The following is a 25,083-nucleotide window of genomic DNA, read 5'->3' as shown; positions in this document are numbered from 1 at the left end:
AATGAAGGCCATTGCATTTGTAATTTTTTTCAAGTATGAAAATCGGGTTGCACATCAAAGTCGAGGGCATTTAATTTTTCATCCCCATAAATTGAAAAATTAAATTCCGGGCTTTTACATGCTAATACAACAATATGATGATTATGAGGCATGTTGTAGTGGAGGACTCTGAATTCATTTTGACAGCCCGGGATTCTTAAAAATGTGCACTCGATGCATCGTAAACGTGCGTTTCTGCATTTTGCCCCCCTCCTCCCCCCCCCAATAAAAATGTGGCTCACCAGGGCCAGAATTTGATCTTGTGCTCTCGGGCTTAGCAAAGCAATGCCAAAGCCACTATACCACATGGCGGGTATTCATTGTGATTCGTCTGGTGTGCATTACAACTGAGTAAATACAGTAGTTGACTTTCTAAATATGCCCCTCAAAGAAAGTACATTTGCAAAAGGCAGGGGCACATGACACGCCGGTGCTTTACACTGAAATATTTAAGAGGTTCTCCTTTCGCGGACAATTGGAGGACAAGGTCTTGCTTAGTAGTAGAAATATTTACTGCACACAACAATCTCTGCAATCACACAACAAATTCAACAGTGCCGAACTTCTTCAGGTAGGCATCTTCTTTGGCGGCCTGTAGGACCTGCAAACGATAGGACAGTGCGAACAGTCAGGTGCCTCATTTCCCACATGTGTAATGCAAACACACCATGAAGTGACCCCACGGGAAAAACGGAAAAATTTCGCCTATCCTGAAACATCACAACTGACCTTCGGAACAGTTCAAACATTAGTACAGTTGACTCCCATTAATTAAACCTCGGTTATTTCAGCTTTTCGCTTAAATTGAATGCACTAGAAAGCCCCGACGGGAAACCATAGATTGGTATGGAGGGAAGACTCTTTTATTTCGAATGCGAAAACATGGCGCTTCAACCCAAACCAGCACCTTATTCATTCGTGTGGCAGTCACAAAAAAAGCTTGGAAACAAGATATATAGCAGACAGTACTACTGCTTCCCTAGGTGACGACAGTGACGGCAGCAACCTGTCCTGCAACTCCGATGACGACTTGCACTGTGCGCTGGGTGACGTGTCTTTTGAGCATTTTGGCAGTGTCAACGATTATGTTGAAGTCTGCGAGCCACTGACTGATGAGATGTGTAGTTATTGCAATACCGCTTTGAACAGACCACTCCAAGCAATGAAAAAGATTTGGATTGGTTAGTTTTGCCACCATTTGTTAATTCAACCTTTCGTATAATTCAACCAAATCTGGTGGGCCCCGCAAGGGTCGAATCATAGGAGCTGAGTGCACCAAAAAAGACGATGCAGTCTTAACATTTCCCAAGTCAGTTTAGATATGGCTGCATAGTCTGCACTTGAATGATTATTAGCAGCAATGGCAGAAAACTAACTGGGAGATGTGGGACTCGCCTACCACAAGCAATTTAAAATTCCCAATCTGTCCTTTGATACATTTCACTAGCAAGACCTGGCACCCATACTGCTGGTTTCAGGCTACACACTCCGAAACAACGTAGGCAGCACACTGTTGACAGCTCTGCACACATGTACAGTGGAGTCATGGTGCAACAGCAAATATTCACCGTATTTCTGTGTATACAACCCAATTGCACTTCAAACTACTATCGAGAAAAGAATAAAAACATTGCATGTTTCAGTTGCACAAATAACTGCATATAACCATCTTAAAATCTTTGTACGAGTAACCTGGTAACATTGTTAGCACAGAGGTGAGCCCAAGAGACAATCATGTTTTGCGTGGCCTGCCATCAGCACCTTCATTAATGTGAGCTATTTGCAAAGCTTGCTTTCAGGTCCAGTATCGTGGCAATGCACTCCTTACTGCCGTGAAATCAGACCCGAAGGCTACATCTGCAAACAACTCGATCCTCCACTTTGGTTCTCAACCTTCTCGAATTTACGGTGTGAGCAGCACAAGAAAATCGGGTAAGCGAGAAAAAATCCGGTGATCGACTGAAGCAGGTGACTTCACACCTCGGCCATCACGGCGTCGGTCATGTGCGGGAACACGTACCGGATTCGTGATGTAGAAGTTGCAGCCGTAGCACCAGACAGACAGGTCTGAGTAGCTCAGCACCAGAGGGTGCTGCGTTTCGTCGTGGTGAGTCACCATGTGGCCATTCACGTAGCGGCTACAGAACACCTGCACGAAAGGTGATGACGCACATTCGCACCTCTGTTCTAGCACTTTCTCATGTCATTGCTTTTTTTTTTTTTTGCTTTATTAACGGTGAAGACGACATGTTCCTGTCCTTGTTTCCCTTGGCTTCCCTTGTTTGCGCACTGCTGATCACTTCATCTCCAACACAACGCTCGTGTGGTGCGCCCGCCTCAGTCAGTCCTTGTTTCTTACGCTGTTTTCCCACTACAAGATGCAATACCAAATAGCCCCTCATTGCAGGTCTTTTGCAGTTCCTGTGACCTCTCTGTCGTGTTGTTATTAGCTTACGGTATTCACGTCCCAAAGCTACATCTGAATTCAGCAGTGCCTTGTTTGGCCAGTCGGTTCATAGCTCCAAGAAAGAAAAAATATATATCGTAAGAAACAGACAAACACAAGAAAGACCGCAGCTTACATCCCATCATTTTTCTTGTGTCTGTATATCTTAAGCGAAATGTCTTGAACTGCACTTAGGCTAAAGGGACCCCCTTGCGGAGGGTTCCAGATAACTTTTCACCATTCCAAAAGAATGAGTATTGACATGAAATTATTGTACCCTTAAAGTTTTCTTTATTTTTTCTTTTTGTGCTTTTATAGGTAGCTGTCGACTCCATAATTAAGGCACAAAGCCTACATTTCTCAAGAATGCCACAAATAATGAATTACAGCACCTTTTTTGTAACACATCGAGAATGTGGGCCAAGTGCAGTGTGGCTTTGGAGGTGAAAAAGAAGACACCAAGTTTCTTGATGCACTCAGCTCGTCGTCCGAGAGTGAAAGAACAAAACTGTTAGCAGCGCTTCCGGTGACTTTGATGCCAAGGCCAGTGGTGTGCTTTTTTTTTTTATGCCTGGGTGGTACAGGTATTGGTAGTGCCCCATTTCGTCCTTATAACACGGGCTTCCGTTGAAACCTCCCAAACTTCAAAAAAGGATGAAATGTGCACTCTGTGGGCCAAAGGCATCGATCAAACTCACCTTGAAGCAGTGGAGGCAGGTCCAGACTTCACGACGCACCCCGCACGTCATGCAAGGGCTGCGGGGGTCGCATAGGCCCGCCGGTGGCAGAGGGGGCAGGCCTTCCAGGTGTGGGCACCAGGTCTCTGGTTGGATGCAGAATGGCGCCTCCTGTGTACCACATTGATAGGTGTAGTGCTGTGAAATCTCGAAACAGGGAACGCAGGCAGTACTATAACAAAACACCAAATTTGACGTATGTAGAGTTTGGTTGGCCATGTTTTATTCCAAAAGAGTATCGCACTGCTATAATGAAGCCAGACAGTAAGCCGACACCACAAGTTATCCGATAAAACGAAGTGAATAAAAAATTTGGTTAGCCATGTGCGCAGGTGACTAGACTAGCAAATCATCTCAATCACTAAATGAGTATAATATCTAGACTTTGTCCTTAGCGTTTCCTGTACTTTTATTTGACTTATTTCTTCTGAATCCAGATCAATGGATTAGTAGAGTAAAAATGTGGATTGCTAGACGAAATATTAGCATGTACCTAGATTTTCTTGTAGACATTCCATTAATAATGCATAATTAATGCATACCATAATGCATACCATTAAAAGCTTGAGTCAGTTTGAACTTTTTGTTGGTATGAAAGTTCACCAACAGCGCTATCACGACCATGCAGTCTCACCTCGTTGTCCTCAAGGCTCAGGCCTTCCAGGTTCAACGTTGGCTCGCCGTCAGGTACAAGACTGGAGAGTATGCAAACACACGCACACAAAGGAAGCTTTACTGAAGCTGCGGTAATGTAGAACGTTGGGATAGTAGGAGTAAATGCACATTTGTAATCAGTGCCGGAAAATGATGAAAACATGAACAGACGTACACAGGACAAGCGCTGTAAGGTCAGCATTGCTGGCTTCCAAGAATAGTGTGCCATTGTGTTGCTGGTGTCACAGGATGGAACAACGAAATTGTTTTTTTTTGTTTGAAAACATACAAACAATGAACGGAAAGGAAAAAAAAGAAAGGAGCAAGCTGAAAACTGCTACGAGAACGATCGCAATGCCTTCCAAGCTTTTTCAGTAGGGAACGGACAAAAACATAGGGAGATGGAAAGAGAGAAGACTTTAAAAAAAGTTTCACTCAAAATGTGAAGCAGTAACATGATAGCTCGCAGTATACAGTTAAGCATTGATATAACGAATTTCAATGTAACGAACTTCTCCATATAACGAAGTATTTAACTTTTCATAACCTCCTATCCATAGAACACCATGTAATCAGAACCTCAACACAACCAAGTGTGTTTGTATGCAATTTCAATATATCGAAATTTCGCTCCTCCAGCAAAGGAATGATGAGAGAATAAATAGAAACTTCCGCGGATGCAGATGGTCAAATGATTGAATCACAAGCGCACCTCTCGAGTGGTGCACTGCGCGACAAGAGCAACCTTTGAAGTGAAGCTGCATCATGTTCCATATACTGTCCAAGTGCGATAAGGCCCTATCACGCCCCACGCACTTGGTGCTTTAAGTGCGAGTGAAAAAAGCATGCGAAGGTGAGAGAAAGAAGGTGGCTTCACGCACGAGTGCTGCCTCCCTGTGCGAGCAAAGGGAAAGAGGGGGAGGGCACTGATCTTGCAGTAATGCGATCAAGCGCGCGCGCGAGGGGCGGGGGTAAGTTGGCACGCGTCTTGGCTGTGGCTGCACATGGCAGTAAGCGTGGCTGAGCGCACACGCAGCTGCGCACCCTACTATAGAGGTAATCTGCCGCATGTGCAAAGAGCGGGCATGCCGAGACAGCGTGGCATCATGTAAGCTGTCTTCCCGTGCGTTTAGTATTGAGGGTTGCATAATCTCGAATTTCGGTGACCCACTGGAGCGAGAGGCACTTGCTGCCATCACTTTTCATAATAGCGTCGTCCCAGTGCCGATGATGCTTCCTACCGTCTATGTAAAGAGATATCATTAACGTGGCATGAAACCGTATCACGCGTTGCTGACTCCCAAATTCATCAAAATAAATTGTTTTCTTATTCAAATTTTCTTTTTTTCAATTGCCCAATAATTCGTAAAATTCTGCTGCCCTTTCTCTGCAAGAAAAATCGATTGGTGACCATACTCAATTGCATAAAAGGTCAAATTTCAATAAAACGAAATTTCAAGATAACGAAGCACATTGGCGATTTTACCTACTTTGTTATACCGAAGCTTAACTGTATTATGTGTTACTAGCCTACCACCATATTGTGCTTTATTGGAGTAAATGTTCACAGATGCGCAAGAGCGATCTCATTTTGAGAAGGAGAGCGGAAATGCTAGTCAGCGGTCTAGGGCCGAGTTGTTTTCGTTTGTGTAGGTAGCCCTCCCGGTAGAGGATAAGCGGACAGACACAACTATTTCTTCCGCTTTCCTATCCTGGCCATCGCTTCTTGCCACTGGCTTCGTTTACTTTCTTTCACCACGGTGTTGGTTCATAGGTAAACTGCCCAAGTGTGTTGTCAGCCAATCAATTTAATGAACGCTCAAGAGACGGCACAGTAATGTCCAGGTAAAGTTTTTTTTTTTTTTTTTTGCTGCACTATCGGCAGAGTGGCTGACAGGTAGAATCTTCGACTGGCAATCTGTGGGTACAGAGTACAAATCCTAGTGGGGACACTGGAATTTTTTTTCTTTACTCATTTGAAAAAATTCTGGCAAAGCACTCCGAGATTTTAATGATTAACTTAAGCGGCCTCGGTGACATAAAAACAACTAGAACAGTGAGCCCACAACAGCTATAGGTGCAAAAACAAGGTGACACGTCTCAAAGGCTAATGTACAACAATAAAAATGAGTGGAGCGAGGCAGTAAGGACAGGAGAGTCAGTGCAGGTTGCACCAGCTTAAATATGGAGATAATTAGTCAGTGGTCTCGACATTCATTGCACAAACTGCGTAAGCGCAACAATGAGGAATGTTGTTACAAAAGGGAAGCCAAGCCGGTTGCTTTTAGGGGGGGCGGGGAACATGCAGAAACCACAGAATATGTGGAATAGCTTTCCGAATCTGCTGAATTGTCTTTAAACCCCTTAACTGCCGATGACGAGATGACTTGTCGTGACCTTTCTGAAATTTTCGCACGCGGGTGTAGTGTGCGCCGTTTCTTGTAATTCTGACAACTAAATGATACGCGACGACTTCTGCCATTTGTTTTTTTCGGCAAGACCAGTAAAAAATGCAACAGGCATTCCTGGTATCATGTTTCACAGAAAAAAAAAAAAGTGGCGGAAAATATGTAGGCGTAAAAGAATTCTGCACTTTTAAAATTTTTAATTTTTTTTTCAAAACATGCCGTGGCAGCCTCCCGCTGACGTCACGCATCGGGCAACTTTTCCAACTTCTGTTCCTTTTCTGTCACACTGATTGAAACAGCTCTTGCCAAGTCGCCGACCCGCAAAATTTACCAAACTCTGGCCGTTGATGCCAGTGCCTCTCTGGTAGGTCTAGCAACAAACACCTACAACTAACTAACAACTGACACTGTCAGAAGACAGTTGCGCCTCTCCCTCAGTGACCTACTTTCTGTCCATCCAGCTCTGCGGCTGCCCTCCCCTCGTCCTATCAGTGGAGAAAGTGCGGCCACCAACCCCGAGAACGGGGGGGAACGAGCGAAATGCATTAAATCCTGGGGTTTTACACACTTAGACCACCATCTGATCGTGAAGCATGCTGTAGTGGAGGAGTCCAGATCAATTTCAACTACCTAGGGTTCTCTTAACGTGCACCTAAAAACCTAAGTACGCAAGCATTCTCGCATTCTGCCCCATCACAATGCCGGCCGCGGCATTGAAACCATGAGCTCTCTCGGCAGTGCAACACCATAGCCACTGGGCTGCAGCAGTGGATTAAAAATAGACAAAGAAAGCTGTTCGCTTTACGACGGAAACACGGAAGGAACACAGTGCAAGGACACGAAAAGTGGCAACATGGAAAGTAGAAAAAGACGACATTCTGCCATCTGTCCTGTCTATTTTTACTTTCTGCATGCTGGTTGGACATCATCTTTCTTAAGGAAGACTTAAAAGATAGTAGCACGCTCACCCATTGGATGCCAGCCACTCCTCTGATGGCAGGTCATAACCTGTAATGCAACACCAACTATGAGACTATGACTGTCAGCACGGTTAGTGACTACCTACGACTATACGTGCAGACAAGCGAGCGTGGTCCTGCTGTGCCAGTTAAGCAAATAGAGGATGAAGCCTTACTTAAGACCCTCTTCGTCGGGAAAACAACCAGCAAAAAAGCAATAACTTCTTTCTGCCCTTTTTCTTGTTTTCAGGTGTGAAACAAGCTAACCAGATGTGTTTAGGCTCCAGCTTGGGCCTACACCTTTGCTTTCAATGAATGGCAAATTAATCCTCGCCTGGTGATCAAACTGGTGATACAAATCTGTCCAAAATTTCATAGCATCAATAACTTCTTAACACTAATGATTAGTGTAAAAAGAAAGACATTTATATATGGTCGCATCTGGAATAAAATTTAGTTGAAAGTGTGCAATTCACCTGTTTCCTTCCATTTGTCCTGTCCCATGCGCTCCATTTAACTCGAAAAAGGTGACCAAAAAAAAAAAAAGGTGACCACTGCAGTAACCCAATCGAACCACCAATCGCGGCATCAAAACCCGACGAACTCTACAGAGAAAGCTTTGCCGTAATAACACAGGACAGAGGATAAATACTGGCGCTCTTTGGCCATAATTGGCCCTTGCGCCATAAAACATCAAACATTCATTCAATTCAGAGGATAAATAGAACGAGTCAGAAACACTTGTCCCATCTATCCGTCTTATATCAGCCCAGATGGTTTTCCTCATGCTCTTAGATTTTCGCAAGCAAGCAGAGGACACACCAACTGACCAGAGTAGCGGAGACAGGGCCAGTAGCTCCGGTGGGCGGCCAGGGTTCGCCTAATGGACTGTACTGCACTAGAAACAACATGGCACAAGCTCAACACACATCTTTGTTTTCTCATTGTGTCTCAACAGCAATCGGACCTGATTTTCTTTGTTCAAGCCAACAAGCCAGAAAGCCCTGTTACAAATCAAGACGAAGCACTCTTTCGTGATGCGCACGGTAGTCGTAAGCTATATACGCAATCTCTCGACATTTCAAATCTGCAGCATGAAAAGGTGGCTGTTCGGAGCACTTGCGCCAAACACGTGCAATACATCAACTGCCTCCAATACGCATGCAAAAGCACATTACATGGATCTAATGCATTACACAACTGTGAAAAGTGTTCAGAATGAAGATCTTCACACAGGCACATATTTTAGGATGTAACGTAATTGTGCCTACGTGCACCAAACAGCCCAGCTGTGTGAAAGTGCTTTCCCGATACTATTATGTCAAATTATCATAGCAATTCGTTAAGTGTCAATGGCCAATGGAATTACGGCACTTTAAACCAAAGCCTTTGTTAACTCCTGAGGAACTCTTTGTTTTCTACATAAATGGCAGTCGGCTTCCAGAAAACACACTTGCAGCGTGGGCTAGGCAAGAAAAACTAGAAATTGACAGGACAAAAGATGATGTCCAGTTGCAGCCGCTAATTCTTCATGTCCGTGCTTGTTACACCGAGGTCAACTGTACAAAAAACTCGTTTACAAAGCTAGCCGTCTATGATGAGCAACTCTACATAAATCTGTGCAGTGGCCTAAGCAAAGGCTTGCAATCCAGACACTTGCATGCTTCTGTTACGAAGTGGCATTGCCTGCACCTAGTGCACGCTGTGCGAACCCAGTGCAACTCCAGTGCGGAGCCCTAGGACACCGCTTGCCTTGGACAAGGGGCAGAGGATCGCAGCTGAGGCGGACGTTGTCCCAGGAGGGCGCTGACGCAGTGGCAGACAGCAGAAGGAAGCTTGGACAGGTTGTAGCCGCCCTGAGCCGGATATAGCCATTTAGGACAAGCAAAAGTCATAACGTTTCTTGTTGTGGGCAGTGAACCACATTTCCTGATTGATTACTTCTTAATGAAAAAGCTAGCTCATTTTTAGTGTGCTCATAGTCCACCTTATTTGCCTGTTATGTACTAGGCAGGAAATGCTGAATTGAAGTCAAAAATTTGAATGAATTTATGTATTTTCCCGGATTTCTCATGTTAAGGTTCTGCTGTGCCTAATTAAAGCCTTAAAGGTCCTCTTTCTCTTACCTGACTAAGAAAGTCATTAACAGCTCTTACCTGACTAAGAAAGTCATTAACAGCCTTTTCAGCAACAAGCAAAAGACTGCATATAAACAGGAAACACAGAGTTGGTGTGCCCAATTTACATTAATTAACAGCACAATGTGCTCCTGCCTTTCATATGAATGTACAGAAAGCGACCAGTATTGCACAATATCTAGTTATCTATCACAGCAAGTTAATATCTCTGTTGTAGTCAGAACTCAGATAATAATTCAGTGTTCCACCCAAATCTTATCATTCGGACTTGTCATTTCTTCTTGCATTACATAAAAATCAAAACCCACAAAACGCTAGAAAAAATACTGGATGGCATCAAAATGCCCTACATAACTTAATACATGTGTTGGTACTCCTTTAATAATACATATGCTTCATACGAATCGAATTTCTACCGAGCTTGTCTTTTATTTCAGTCCCACAAAATGACATTCAGCATCTGGGTTCTCTACTTCTTTTCTGCATCCATGTGTTTATTATGCTGTTTTGTTTTCGAGCATGGATCCACACCAATATGCCCAGCTTTTCGTCTTGTTGCTCATGATAGTGTTATGTTCCAAAACTGGCATAAAAGAAAGAAAAGTAAAGAAAGAAAAGAAGAAAGGAAAAAGAAAAGGTTACACGAAAACAAGGTTGCCTACAAGCATCATGGCTGCTCCTTAACTCACCTCGAGCGCGAGGATCACACGGCCTCGAGCCAAGGGTAGCAGCAGGTGTGTCAGCTGGGCGTATGCCTCGGCCGTCACCCGACAGTATCCCTGCACCCCGTCATCGTAGTGATCACCAGCCGAACAATGCCCCCTCCCAAACGCTCCTCTGTACTTTGGTGCAGCATTAACATTCGGCGCCCCCTATGTGCTGTCGAACTACTGATTACAGCAGATCCCTCAGATCCTCGGCAAATCCCAAGTGCGTCCTTTTTTGTGTGTGTACCTACCCTGCAACTCTCAAAGACTTCCTGTTTATCTTTCTTGCCTAATGTTTACCATTTATCTTTTTTTTTTATCACTTTTGCTTCGATGCCGCCAACTACACCCTCAAAAAGTCACGTTTTCTGGGAAGCTCGTTCCATATAGTAGGACAGCCATTCACACCGAAATAATGAAACAACTTCCACAAATCCGTGGTACTCAGTAGACAAAAGGAAATCCCTGGACAAGCTAGACTCGTCATTGACATATTTTGGAGGGGATGCCTGGTTGAGTGAGACTCGTGCTTGGCAAGGAAAGGGTAAATTGTCAATTTGTGCGACAATCTTACATTCAACTATGAGCAAAATGTGCTCCACTCACCAGAGGGTCCCCGACGCAACTGTCGAAGCCACAGGACACCAGGACTAGCTCGGGATTGTACTGCAAGAGATGCAGTGAAGTGTGTGCAGCAGGGTCACACTGCAGAGCTACCCCCGGCAACTCACCGCATAGGCAACGGGCAGCACCAGTTGGAAGAAGGCAGTCAGGTAGTCACCGTCTGACATTCCCTCCTGCACATTAGTGAGGCTTCAGTCAGTGTAGAAGTGCAATGGCGCCTAGTGCATGCTGGACTGCTAGTCAAACCTGGGGCTGTTAAATTTGAATTAAATTAGGGGGGGGGGGGAGGGTTGAGAGGATGCTTTAGCCAACTTCAATTTCCCTATTCAAATACATGTACCGCATTCACTCACATAATGATCACCCTTCCTTGTCAAAAAAATTGACACAAATTCAGGGGTGCGATCATTACGCGGGTTAAATTTCCCGCGAAAAGAAAAAAAATTTTTTTTCATCCCGCATTTGCTGCGGGATGACAACAGGTCAACAAATAGCCTGCTGCCGTTGTGTGTAGTGCAAGACACCAAAACAAAAATGGCGGCCGGCGGAGCAAGCCGAACGCACCGAACGTGATTTCTTTTTCTTCTCGTGAGTACATTACGTGCATTGGAACAGTTTCTTCCGTATCAGTTATGAATAATATCGTTAATATCAGCAAGTTTGGGGCAATAACGTAGCCATGTCCACTTTGAGGGGACAGAAACAGATGGGCGCGCTTAGCTGCCAGTGACATAGAAACTGCGGCATGCTGCCGCAGTTTCTATGCCGGCATGCTGCGGAAACCGTGGCTAAGGGTGGGTGAATATCTTAGCTGTCTTACAAGCGTCGGCATATGAATAGGGTACACTTCTAACATATCAGTGTAAACGTGACTACTATCGTTGCCGCTCGCGATTTGTTGCGAGCCCATGAGTGCAGAAGAGAAGAGTCGAAAGACACCTTTGTTGTTGTTGTTGACCACAACCATCATAAAGCCTACACATAATAAAGGCAAGTTTGGTTGTACCTCCTTTTGTCATGGAAGTGCGGAAAAGTGATGAAGGGAATGAAATGGGGCATCTACTTAAGAATGTTTGCTGCGTGCAGTCCGCTTGGTTTGTCTTGAAGAGTCGTTCACGTAGCATTCGACAGATGGTAAGTGTGATCATTATTAGCTAGACTTGGCAGACAACATATCGCTGCGACAAGTTCGGGGTGCGATCATTACATCGGAAATTTAAAAAATAGAATTTTGACGACAAAATTCAGGGGTGCGATAACTACGTAAGTGCAATCATTATGCGAGTAAATATGGTAAAATGCAAAGCGCTTTTATGAGACAACCACCTGGCCGATTTAAATGAAGTTTGTTGATTTTGAGAGAATAATGTAAGTTCTATCCACTCTAGAAAGCAGAGTGTTGATTTAGAACGTACACACATTAACAAAGATCGACAAGTTAGAATAATAATAATGATAATAATAATAATAATAATAATAATACCAAAGTATTAAGCAATTCATAACTTCCGTAACCCTGTACCAAAAATGGATATCGCAGTCTGTAAACATTCTTCGCTACAATGGAGCGCCATGCTGGTAGTCAATTATGACAAAGTGAATAGAATTATCGCCAGAAGCATTTAGCTGAGAATAACACCCTCACTAGTCCACTGCAACGAAATGCTGCCAATGGTGTTCTGTTATACACTAAACTATTGTTAGTGCCAGGCTGAAAAATGAGTGCAGCGTTTCTAGCAGAAAGCCAGCAGACATTTCACCAAGACAAATGGAATGCTGCAAGTCACCATGGCCAACAAAGTACGCAATGACCTCAAGAACACCACCTTATCAAGCCAAGGTCATAGAGCATGCATACAAACAGTAAAACTGAAGTGATAAAGTTTCTGTTATCACTCGGCTGCTCCATGCTTTATCAAAGAGAAGCCCCACAAACTTTCAGTAACCTTGCTTTAGGCTGAGATCGAAGCAGCAAGCAAACTGTGCCGCATTGCAAGTCCAACTGGACAAAGAAGAAAGTGACTCACTGAATTCCAGGCCACATTGATGTTGAAACCTTGGCCAGCACCTTCGCCAACGGCCCCATAGTCTCCTTCTGGGAGGCACGGGAAAAATGTGCCGTTGTCGTACCGGTGGATCGACAGGTACAGCACCCTGCACCAACCGCACTGCTCTTTGAGAAGCCGCAGTCTGCTAAAACACCCGTCACCGGGATTCTAGCAAAGGTCAACTTCACAAAGACAACTTTAACTTCACACAGACATGAGACAAGGCTGAATATTTGCATTCAACAATGGTGTCCACTGTTGAGCAAGAACCTACCGGGGGTCATCGTAGAAGGCGTGTTGCGTTCCGTTGCCATGGTGCACGTCCCAGTCCAGCAGCAGTATGCTGAAGAAAACATACACTTAGGAGATGCACATAAGGCTTCTACGCCAGACAGTGGACTTGTACAACGACACAACGAACCAGACACAGTCAAACACCGATATAACGAAGATGGGTAGAAAGAACTACGAGATGTAATGAAGTAAATATAAAAATCTTCCAGTCAATATCAGCATGCAATGAATACAGAACCCCTATGATAGAGCTTGTCCCCGTGTGTCTCTTTCTTTGTGCATACGTTTTAGTTCACGCTGCTTTGACTTTAGAATGCAAAACCAACTGGCCCGATCTTTCACTCTATGGTACATTTTCCAAGGAACTGCAAAAGACAATGACTTAACAGCCGGGAAACATAAAAGCAAGGAAGGCCCCAAATCACCACAGCAAGGTCAGAACCGGCTCTGTGCGCACACATAATTAAGGGAGACAAACAATGTTCTGTGACAGTAACCCCAATCTACTCTTAGTATGTTTCACCGCATAACACAACTGTATTGCGGCGAAGCCGTCTTTAAGAGCTGGCAAAAGTTTTACTTTTGTTGCGACACGCTTATCGGAACTGACAATCGAATATTTGTTGTACTTTTGAACTTGCCTCTGCAGCACTAAATTTACGTGGCCGCTGCATTCGAATACGATGCAGGATGCGGGAAGGTTACAGAATGGCGACTTATGCAACGGGAACCTAACACATTCCAGTCAATGGGCTTTAGGTCGGGAACGCGAAAATGTGACGCAGCAGCTGGGAAAACACAACAATGAGGAAAATATTAACAGGGCTCCACTGTATAAGCTTATAACGAATATAAGATATAACGGAAGTATTTTCATGGCAGATGGGTGATTCCACGTTAGAGCGAACAAGCATGTCCGGTTAACATTTTTATTTTCGTGAAAATAATATATGTTAGCCTTTATCCTGCCGAAACATTGAATCAGTGCTTAGTTTCAAAAAAAGAAATTATATTGTGAAGAAAAAATTTCGTTTCACTGCTGCCAAGCACAAGTTTTACCTTCTATCACTACACATCATGCCTGTTCAAAAGTCGTTTTCTGTGTGGGCCCAACATCTTTTATATTTTATGTTTTGTTGCAATGCCTCTAGAAGGTATTTTCCGCACACGTTTTAGTTTTCGTCCAAAAAATCTGAAGTTTGACAAATTGAGCAACATTGTGTAAATTGGCGTCCGTCCCTCTCGTGAGCTATTAGAGCCATGACAATGAAACTTTCTAGCAATATATATGTCTTCTTTCTCTGACCTGGAAGTCAAATTCTTAGATAGCACTTATCTTCAACAAAGTTGCATCCATACAAATGCAGTGAGATAAAAAAGGCAAAACTAAAGAAAAGAAAGAAACCTACTACTGATAACACGAGTGTGTCCTGCACTGGAAACAGATAGTGGTGTCTGCCAAAAAACAAAAAAAAAAGTGAAGCAACATGTTACACACACAGAACCGAGTTCACAGCTGTATAATGGATAACCATACCTGGTGTATACAGCTTGCTTTTTTTATTATGTTGCGTTCCTGTACAATGACTTGCATTGTTCAATTTGCACTGCAGAATAATTTGCATTGTTTGCATTGTTGTAAATATGCAATTGCACAAGTCTCACACAAACGCTAAATAATGGATGCTTCCATATGCTTTTGTTCGTTTTGTTCTTACAATTTTTTATAGTGTTTGCTTTCCGTATTTTTGCAATTTGCCCATTTATTCTGTTACATTAACTGTCTATTGCATTTTACTGCTATGATGCAATTTGCACATTATATTGACCTACGTACTTGTTTATATTTATTGGGCGACCGCATTTCACCACCTAACAAATGTTATCGCACAGCGCAGGACGCGCCTGCATGTATTGGGAGTTTCTGGAATGTTATCGATGGTTCTATTGGTCTGTCACTGAACCTTGTGTAATCTGATTGCAAGTATGTGCGATGCGAATAGTTTAGAACTTTGCAACATTAGACGACTGATGTATATAAGTCGACGCGCTTGGCCCGCTCATCAGATTTTTCCCGATCGCCGACTGTGTTGCCGCGTTCGTGTTGTCCACTTCTCTACTCTAGTGTCCTGTCTGCCCACCTCGCCTCTTTTTTGCACACTGAGTGTAGCCTGTTTTTTCTGGGCACAGGTTCGCTCAATAAAGTTAGTTTCGCCGTTCACAGTTTTGTTGCTGTGTCCTCAACCGTCACTACCATGTGACAATATGATAACTGTGTTTCTTTTTGGGAGGTCTCCTCATGGTTTCCCCTCTGGGGCCTCTGAATGTAACCAGTGTCAATAACAAATCAATAAAAACTCGACCTTGAAAACAGAAATATGATTTTGATACTTTTGCCAATGGAGAGCAAGGTGCAATCTGGGGGACTGTGCCAAAGCATCACAGTTTCTGCACCTCGTCTGCTTGCACCTTCAACCCGTCTCCCAGTTATACTGGTAGCCATGTTTTCCTGCCTGTGTGGCAGGCTGTGCTCACCGCTGCAGTCCATGTGTCTCGATGGCGTGCTTCGCAGCAATGGCCACATTGTTGAAGATGCAGAAGCCGCCGGCCTCGGCCCGCTCCGCATGGTGCCCGGGAGGCCGTATAAGGGCCATGCCATTTTGGCACTGCGTCCGAGCCAGGATAGCACAGTCATCATCATCACCCTCTGCCTACTTCTATTCACTACAGCATAAAGGCCTCTCTCAGCAATCTCCAGTCACCCACGTCCCGCGTCAGGTGACTCCATGCCCTGTCTTCCAATTCCCCGCTACCACTAATTTGACTCAATCCTTGGCCTCCCTCTACTGTGCTTGACCACCCCCATTTGTGCGTCCATTCTGTTACTCTAAAGGTGCATTCACACTGACACACTGACAGAGGTCACGCGACCGATTGTGATTGGTGACTAAGGAGCGGCTTGCAGTTATTGATGTTCCCACCAGCAAGCCTGCTGGCCTCCATGCTTCGTGACTGATGCCGTTCACGTCTGCTCACACCTTTGCTGCCATGTAAAATACGCGTCAGCAAACACCGATGTCCTGCTTCTGTGTCCCTGCTTGGTTCAGTTGGTTTGAGACTTGTAAATTGAGCAGTGTGTGATTGACCCAAATGAGTCGCTTTTCAATCAAAGCAACCATTTGAGACCGGTCACAAAGTGACCAACTTGGTTGCGCAATCCCTGTGGGTTGTCAGTGTACATGAGCCCTAATGGACTGCTGAATTGTCTGCGCAATGCGTTACAGCACCTGTTCAGCTCCACATCTTGCACTTAATTTCGGCTAGGATATCAGTAACCTGAATTTGCTCATACATATTGTTGTCTAAATGCGAACGGTACTTTGTTTTAAATGCCAGCTGGAAACCAGGTGTAGCCTCATATGTGTATGCCATGACAAAGCGCTCTCTTTATGCGTTGGGCCAAAGCAGCCTGACCTCCTAGTTTAACACAACCACTGTCGGCTCTACAGGAGCTGGTAAGCTAAACTTCACAGGTGCACTGACTCTGTACAATTCCTTATTTCTGATTAATACACACAGTTCTTCACCACATGCCTGCCCCCATGAAGAAACGGCATAACTGTTTTCATCACAGCCCAACAGCGTCCATAGAGAATACGGCTGAACGTTTTTATACTAAACATGGACATACCAAATTTATGGCTACACTGAACTTTTGCTCAAATTTTACCAGGTTCATATGCGTTTTATTGAGACTCAGTGTAGTGAACCTACACGAGTGTCTTATGGATTTACCAAATTTCAGTGCTTGAACATGGTTTCCTCAGACACAGGCGCGAGCATAGCAGTGCAAACACAAGACGGCACAGTCGAAAGTCATGCATCAGTACATGGCCTCCAAGATTAGGCGGCAAGCACTGGCACATTGGAAATTCTGGAGGACAAACACCTGTGCGTCAACCAATCTCAGAGGCGATGTGCGGTGCTCCACAAGTGCTGTGGGTGCTGTGTGCAGCTAAGTTGGTGTCGTCACGCATAATTCGGCTAGGTGGAAAATAATAACTAAGAAGTGGAGAGCTCTCACGTATGTGATGAAATTATGATGGTCATATATGATTTTCCAGCATAATTTTACGTGACAAATTTCAGCTACGCCAAACTGTTTTGTAAGTTTTGATATCTTAGTGATAACGAGGTCTACAAGGCACATGGGTACAATTACAGTGGAGATAAAACACAGACCTTATTTGTACAGACAGCATCGACTAGCTGGAGCAAAGAACCAGCTGCTAGGAGAGCACTGGAGAAGGTTTCCTGCACAAATCACAATCACAAACTCATTTACTTCTATACAAGATATGAATAGAGGTAGAGGAGTCACAAAAAAAAAAAAAAAAAATTAACGGATAAAGAAGTTAACAGAGCAGTGAAAAACAGCGAACAATGAGAGAAGCGAGACTAGTCAGCCGAAAAGAAAAGGCAATCACAGCGATTTGCAGGAACTTGCAGAATGTGCATATTTCCATGACTATGCAAAAGACTATGCAAAGATAAAAAACATGGGTATAGAAGTAAAATTGTGCTTCTACAATATCAAAAATGCCGCTCTTGCTATGAGAAGAGGCTAAGCAAAAAAAAAAAGAAAGAAAAGACGCAAAACAAAAGATGGTTGGTGAACCCGCCTCTGCACCAGTCACTGCCCCAGTCCCTGCACCAGCACCAGTCTCTGCACCAGCTCACCATGATGTCATTGATTTTAGAGCTATTTGTACGACCCAATTGATTATTTATTTATTTATTTAGTAAATATGAGTTGCACTGTATTCTAAAAGAGCCACAGAACGTATGTGGCAGGTTTCAAGATATTTTACTTAGCAACAACGGCCCAAGTGCAAATAATAAGCGTTGAAATCCATGACATCACACTGACGCATTGGTGCTAGAGCTTTAGCATAGAAGTACAAGAAAATGAAAATTTTGCCTCTATTTTCTCTTCCAGTAAATAACCTATAACCATGAAGTTAATGAAAATGGAGTTTTCAAAGAACTCTTTATACTATCTAAACTGATTTAGTGTCCCCCTCTAAGGTCCCCTTAATTGCCATGGCAAATTTTTAATAAATTTCCAGGAGCAAAAGAAAAAAATGAAAAACTCATTGTGTATTGCTTTCTTGTCAAAATTGAAAGAAACTGAACACATACACAAGTGCAAGAATTGCAAAAAAATTCGTGATGTGTTAACTCATCATCAAGACCAGAGGATGCTTGCTGTGATGGTGATCGCGTCTTCGGTAGTTAAGGTGTTAACGTGCCAGCTAGCCGGCTCGAGCACTCACACGGCAGAGGTAGACTGAAGGGTACTTCTCCTGCAGCTTGATCAGATCGGCACTCTCCATCTCCTGGCAGCTGCGCATCTTCTGCACATGCTTCTTGCTGCGCATAGAGAATCAACTGAAGGAGATTGCGAGGCTCTCTAGATCATAAGAGATCTACAACAAACAGGTGGGACAACATTTACATATGAAGCCAAGACGGCATGCAGGGTCTTCAGTGCATTGTTTTCAACAGCAGGCAGTTTTGGAATGACATTTGCATGCAAACATAAACTCATTATGTATGCAAAGATATAGCCTTGTTCGCACTGTGCATGTTCCGTATGTTATTGGGATTCTGTGGTTTACATACGCTACATTAATGAACATTCTTTGGGGAGCTTAACATAAATATTGTTTACACGTGGTAAGCGTTTTCAAACATGGCAGCATCTGTGGCTACAGCTTAAGTTGTCATGGTGGCTACGCTCTGGCCACCGTCAACAAATGGCGAAATCAGCTTTCTCTTCTTCACCTGGAAGGCTACTTTTGAGTTCGTAGTGCATTCGATTTCTGAGACCTCGTGGCAATTGCGGCACCGGTAAGCCTGATGAGACAAGTAGACTTAGAAACGATAGGATGGTTGCTCATGGATTGTCTTGGCTTGGACTTGCTTTGCATGAACACGTTTTTTTTTGCCATTCCCGTACACTAAAGCTTCAACAGACGCACACAGTAGTGTCCTGCAAAAGAGCTTGCATTTAACGTACTTAAGGAACTAAATGCTGCTCTAGAACTGCCTATTAGGTTCTCCAACTCAGCGAACATGGTTTCATATTGGTATCCCTACTGTAATGTACAGGCAATTTTCTGATCCATATTTCAGGAAAAACGGCCTGCGCTAAAGTTGGGTAGATATAATCCTTCATAGTGAGCTGTTTTCACTTGATGCTCTGCCGAGGGCAGGCCAAAAACCAGCGTTTTCAGTGGGAGATAGGTGTGCCGTTGATGCCTTTGCTTTCCTCCAACGCCGCTAAGACTGACGTCATTGAGTTCACCAATGGGTTCAGGTGAATGCGTGCTGACCAGTCAAGTTCAAATTATTCAACAAGGGCCAATTTGACAACTGAAATAACGAAAGCCTTGGCCCACAGAAACAAATGTACATCGGCAAGGGCCTTCGGTTCAAATTAATCAGAGACGAATTAAAAGTTATACTGTAATCATTTATTATTTAATTCAATGCCTTCAAAGGTCAAGGGCATTACAGAAGAGAGCGGTACTATTAAATGAGTAGGTTAACAATAGTTAACACAGCATTACCATTCTACTGTTACCAATGCTGTCTGCTGCCAACTACGCATGCATGGAATTTACTGCGCATATGTAGTTCAGGGGGAATGGTAGCGGTAATGGTAACAGCAGAAGACTGCCACTTTGATAAAACACTCTATTAAATATTTTAATGACTGCCTCATTAAGAAGTAGCTTTACCTACAAGACTCCTGCAACTTGGATGGATGTGACGCTCAGAAAAAATGTCCTCTGGTTGCTGATAAACCAACTCGAGCTCGTTATACCATCACAAGAAGATTCCCAATCTAGGCCCTTCCATCTTTGTCTTTCTTTTTGTTGAGAAAATGCACTACTGACAATCTGAAACTTTCGAAAATGTGTAGCATCAAAATTCTATCAGAGCAGCCCCATAATAAAAACCGGTCACAATTCTGTCAACAGCAAATATCAGTAATCAGGCATTAATCTAATAGGTGTGCAGGGCTCGCACCATTGTTTAATTCAGGTGCAATGGTTCACTAAGACTTCAACAAAATGAGGCAAACAGGTCAGGTTAGGTTCGGGTGAATTAGCATGTGGAAGCACTCCAGCCCACAGGGGATGGTGAGCTCACTTACTCGTGAACCAACAGCAACTCATCCACGGTGGCCGACCGGGACTGCAAAAGAAGAGCATGGAACTGCATTACATTTTGATTCATGGGGTCCACCCGAAATCCCTCCTTCTCCTTGGTTTCTAACTGTTCAGAGATTTAGACCTCAGCAAGCCAATTTTTCTGAACTCAAGAATGCAATACTGTATTTACTTGATCCTAATGGCACTTCTTTTTTTCTGGAAGAATTTAATAAATTATGACACGCACTTCAAAATCTAGTGAGAAACGAAACCGCAACTGGGACAAGCTGTCACTGCTAGCATTCAATATGGCTGTAAGTCAAAGCAATCAACCTGCCAGCTGCAGCTTTAGCAGCTGCAACATTGTTTGTGCCCACTTTGTAAGTACGCTAGGCTGCCATAGTCTGCAAAGCATTTAGGAGATGCTGTCATTTCGAATAACAATGAGGAGATGCTATGGGCTGTTGACGTAGTGATACAGAAGCCTCCGACAGCAACAAGTGTTGCTTAGTCTACTGTTGCTTGGATGTAATCATTTTTTTTCCAAGTGGGAACAAATTGTGATCACTTTCTCTCTTACAACGATAATCTGTTACGCGATCAGGCAAGACATTACAGTCGAACCCGACTATATTGAACCCGTTTTCATCGAATTATTCTATATATCGAACAATTTCTGGGCATGGTATAGTTACAATGAGTATATATAGCAAAAGTTATGTTTACATCGAACAAAAATAGCAGCGACTCCCGATATATCGAACGTCGAGCGGCGGAAAAAGTGCCCCCAGAAGTTGGCTTTCCCTCGCGGTTGCGGGGAAACCCGACGGCGCGGCTCAATCCAACCGCTTTCCCTACCGTGACCGCGCTGCTTCACGATGGATGGTAAGAGTGGCATGGAATCAAGCGAAAGGCATCGCTCGCTATAAAATCTCGACCCATATCTCGACCACTGTTACGCTGTCGCTACAGAAGGCCAACGTACCGTCAACGCCTGCCTACGAATCTTCACTGGCGACTACTAGACTGACTAGGCTTCGGAAGCTTCGGTTTCAAGGAGGCGCCAGTGACATGGCCAATGAGATTGCCGGCAACACATCAACACAAAAATATCACTTTCTGCTCGATCCAATGGCCAAATCAGCACACGGTCACGCAGTTGGAGCCCACGTTATGACACGGCGCACTGTCAGCTGTCCGGCCGGGTGCCCTCACAGATTAGCTCTATGGGGCCAGTGGTAGTGTGATGGAGCTCTACGAATAATCAAGCATGTCCGAATTATCCGTCAGAGACTGCATCAAACTGAACCCACTGCAGAATGCTACCTCCGTGCAAAACTTGAGCGGAAATCAGCCGGTGTTCTAGCTGGATTGATCGCAGGCACCTGGCACTCGTATTTAACCAACACTCAATTAGGAGTCCTAGACTAGGTGCTGCAAGGCAAAGAGGGATATTACAAGGAATCGCGCATCAAGACATGCATCGGACAGGATGCACTGGTTTCGTCCACGTCTTCACCCGCACTATTCCTTGCAATATGTCACACCAACAAGGCCAATTCTCTACTTCAGAAGAAACACAGGGCTTACGTCAAGCAAGAGGCAAAGGTTGAGCAGTCCACGCCTCTCCAACACCTGCCAGGGCTTGAGTATGCGCTCGGGTCGCTCTGGGTGGCCCCTGCACGGGCAGAGTGGCTTTCTGAGCTCAATGTCACACACTACACAGCCCCTACGGCAAACAGTGCCTTTACCTTTACCAGCACCTTTGAAGTCAAATCCATTGTGTAAGTTCTGAACAACAACAACAAAAAACATGCCGTCATTATCACCAGCCTATATACTGGACTAATGCGGGACAGACACTTCCCCCCAACGATCTCCAAATGTTCCATTCTTGTGTCAGTCAATTCCACCCTAGGCTGGCTGCGCAATTTCCTAAGCTAGTTATTCCATCTCGTCCTCTGCCACCATGAACAGTGTTTCTTTTTCCTTGGTGCGTACTCCATTCTGTCACTCAAACAGACCACTGGTTAACTACCCTGTGTGTCACATGACCTGCCCAACTCTATTACTTCCTCTTAATCTCAACTAGAATATCAGCTACCCGTTGGGGAGGAGCTCTGGGCTCTCTGGCTACTGTGCTGTCTTCAGAGATGAAAGACACCGCACAGCGGAACGGCACAGAACAGATCTAACAAACTGCTGAGCCGCATCTGCAATGTCGCAAGCTAGCGGCTCGTGAGGAGCAAATTACATGATGATGAGTGGCCGTCTGTCAAAGTGCGAGAAAAAAAGAAGTTCTAACGCCCGTGTTTGCTCTCTAAACCAAACTGGCACCTTCCCTTCCCTGAACGTCGTCTGCTGGAGAGCAATGCAAAGCAAGCCCAAAAGTGCGAAAACAGCTAATGAAACACTGGTGGTGTCAGCTCTATCTGTGGCTACGGCCGCTCCACTGGCTTCCACAAGGATTACAGCGTCCTTAAAGTTTTGCCTTCAGTTTTACTAATGAGGCAGTGCCAATGGAACAAATCTTTCACTTTGAAGCTTTACTTGGCTCAGGTTCATTGTAAACTTCTGCTAAAATGCCATTTCGGAGCAGAAGGCTGTAAAACGCACAGCCTCGGCACAATTTGGCGCTACCATTCCATCCTCGCATTATGGCAATCATCGGCATAAATTAAGAAATGCAGACGACAGAGCACATGGGTCCAGTACGGCCTGCACCACTTGGCACCAGATTTAAAAGCATGCCCAATCAAAACAGGGATGCAAAAGACTGCATTGCATTCCTATGCAGCAGCACTACCACTAACAGCAAGCAGTGTGCACAGGCACTACCGGCAAGCCACTCATTGTCTCATCGCAATGAGCTCTCGCGAGTGCGAGACAGCAAATAAGCTTGCGGGAGGCAGTTTGTGGCCACTGGCAACAACACAAAGTGTCAAGAGGGCCACACACCTCTCGTCGAGGCAACGGTGTTTTGCCATACGCTCGTCGTACACCAGGGCGGTTCGGTTAGGCGGCACTTCCAGGTTGGTGTTGGATCTCAGCGCTTCCACCTCCCTCTCCAGCCGTTCCTTGTCCTTGGGTGGGTGCTCATAGTAGCAGCTGCGCGTGGGGAACTTCTCGGGTCGGTGCACACCCAGCTGCCCCCGGTACTCGGATCGTGGCAGATGCGCTGACCCGACGACGGCTCCTTTCGTGCCGCTGGTGCGCTGGATGCGGAGGCTCTTCCAGTGGGGTCTCAGAACTGACACGCAGTTCAGCAGGGTTTCCGTCACGCTGCACTCGGATCACCGCCCCCGTTAACCCCTTTAATGACAGGACATATAAACACCAGAACAAAATGTTTATCCGCCATCTAAATGTGCAAGAAACGCAGAGGGATCACCAGAAACCAATTGTGACTGCTCCTCTCCCTGCTTCACTACGACTCAGGAGCTTCTGCATGCAGCCCTCCTAAACCCTTTTAAGGCTCTACGTTCCTCTCTTTGTTTTTGTGATAATATGTAGTACGCAGAAGTGGAATGTATAAATATATGAAGACAGTGCGCCGTGCGGTGGCGAAGATGACAGCGACTCTTTGCAAATACTCGGGCGGCGATAGCTCCTATGGGCCAGACGCCCAACGAGGAAGCTCTTTTCCGTCGAACGCCGAACCTCGCGCACTGCTCACGCCACGGGACCACGGGCCATCCTCTCTCGCGCCACGCTTTTTTGAGGTGCCACTGCCGACGCTCCCAAATTGGTGTCGATGATGATGATGGCCCTCTTGCGGGTATTTGCAAAGAGTCGCTGTCATCTTCGCCACCGCACAGCGCACTGTCTTCATATATTTATACTTTCCACTCCCGTGTACCACATATTATCACAGGCACAAAGAAGAGAAGAACGTAGAGCCTTAAAAGGGTTTAGGGGGGCTATGCAGAAGCTCCTGAGTCGTAGTGAAGCAGGCAGAGGAGCGGTCACAATTGAGAAAGCGAGAAAACGAGCCGAGCTTGTGGTACTAGGGTGGTACGGTTAAATCTCGTTATAAAGAAAAGTGCAAAAAATGCGAAATATCCTGGCATAGGTCAAATTGCACTAGAAAAATCATTTAAGGCCAGCACTACATTATCGGATATGTCCAAACTCTCCACTTCTAAATGTTTTCCAGCATGTTGAACATTTTACGACGCCAACCTGGCCACGTGTAACCAGCAGCACTTATGAGCATTGCCTCCAAGGCTGGCAGAACACACATAGGAATGATTTCTGAGATCTTCAATGCACTAGCATGCGTCACCCAATTTCGCAGGTCATGCGCCGAGGTTGCCATTCACGGCTATGCTAAGAGCAGTGTTCTTGGTGCTTGGGACAAGAAAATGTTATGCAAATTACTTGTGGGTCATTCCACGGCAAACTTCCCTGACACTGCACTCAACCCTCTCTGATTCCATTCCAAGAAATTGTGATCAATCATTTTGGTACACTATTTGCCCTCATAAACAACATTTGCAAGAAAAAAAATTTTTCTTTCTCTTACAGCGATTTGAATGTTGTCATGGTGGCGAAACCTAGGTTGCAAAAAAAAAAAACACCCGCAAAAATACAATACTACACTGAGCAGCTTAAAGATCTGCTGGTTGCTCGAAAAAGAATTGCGCTTTCTTATTCCCTCTCATTGGCGTCTCCTACTTCATCTCACAATGTGTTTTGTGGTAAAGCAACGTGGTGATTCTGCAGCAAACTTGACTATTTATATAAAATTCTCCAAGCTTTACAGACATAATACAACTGCATCATGCGGCTGGACAGCTGGTAGTA

General features: G+C 44.7%; 1 protein-coding gene across 1 annotated transcript in view; it reads right to left on the bottom strand.

The window, feature by feature from the left end:
• Positions 1–529: 529 nt before the first annotated feature.
• HDAC6 (histone deacetylase 6) overlaps positions 530–25,083 on the bottom strand; it is a 49,174-nt gene continuing 24,620 nt past the window's right edge. The window contains exons 13-30 of the mRNA XM_075701853.1: positions 23,236–23,559; positions 21,868–21,955; positions 20,280–20,320; positions 18,391–18,487; positions 17,297–17,368; positions 15,590–15,720; positions 13,035–13,103; positions 12,740–12,866; positions 10,820–10,885; positions 10,695–10,754; positions 10,071–10,160; positions 8,996–9,099; positions 8,074–8,141; positions 7,253–7,292; positions 3,857–3,917; positions 3,184–3,333; positions 2,060–2,188; positions 530–640 (exon numbers count right to left, since the gene is read on the bottom strand). Of these exons, the coding sequence (XP_075557968.1) occupies positions 575–640; positions 2,060–2,188; positions 3,184–3,333; positions 3,857–3,917; positions 7,253–7,292; positions 8,074–8,141; positions 8,996–9,099; positions 10,071–10,160; positions 10,695–10,754; positions 10,820–10,885; positions 12,740–12,866; positions 13,035–13,103; positions 15,590–15,720; positions 17,297–17,368; positions 18,391–18,487; positions 20,280–20,320; positions 21,868–21,955; positions 23,236–23,559 (1,783 nt within the window). The 3' untranslated portion in view covers positions 530–574. The remainder of the gene's footprint in view (positions 641–2,059; positions 2,189–3,183; positions 3,334–3,856; positions 3,918–7,252; positions 7,293–8,073; positions 8,142–8,995; positions 9,100–10,070; positions 10,161–10,694; positions 10,755–10,819; positions 10,886–12,739; positions 12,867–13,034; positions 13,104–15,589; positions 15,721–17,296; positions 17,369–18,390; positions 18,488–20,279; positions 20,321–21,867; positions 21,956–23,235; positions 23,560–25,083) is intronic.

Source organism: Dermacentor variabilis, chromosome 8, assembly GCF_050947875.1.
Source record: "Dermacentor variabilis isolate Ectoservices chromosome 8, ASM5094787v1, whole genome shotgun sequence".
In the NCBI taxonomy this organism is placed as follows: domain Eukaryota; kingdom Metazoa; phylum Arthropoda; class Arachnida; order Ixodida; family Ixodidae; genus Dermacentor; species Dermacentor variabilis.
This window is presented reverse-complemented; position numbering and strand designations above follow the sequence as displayed.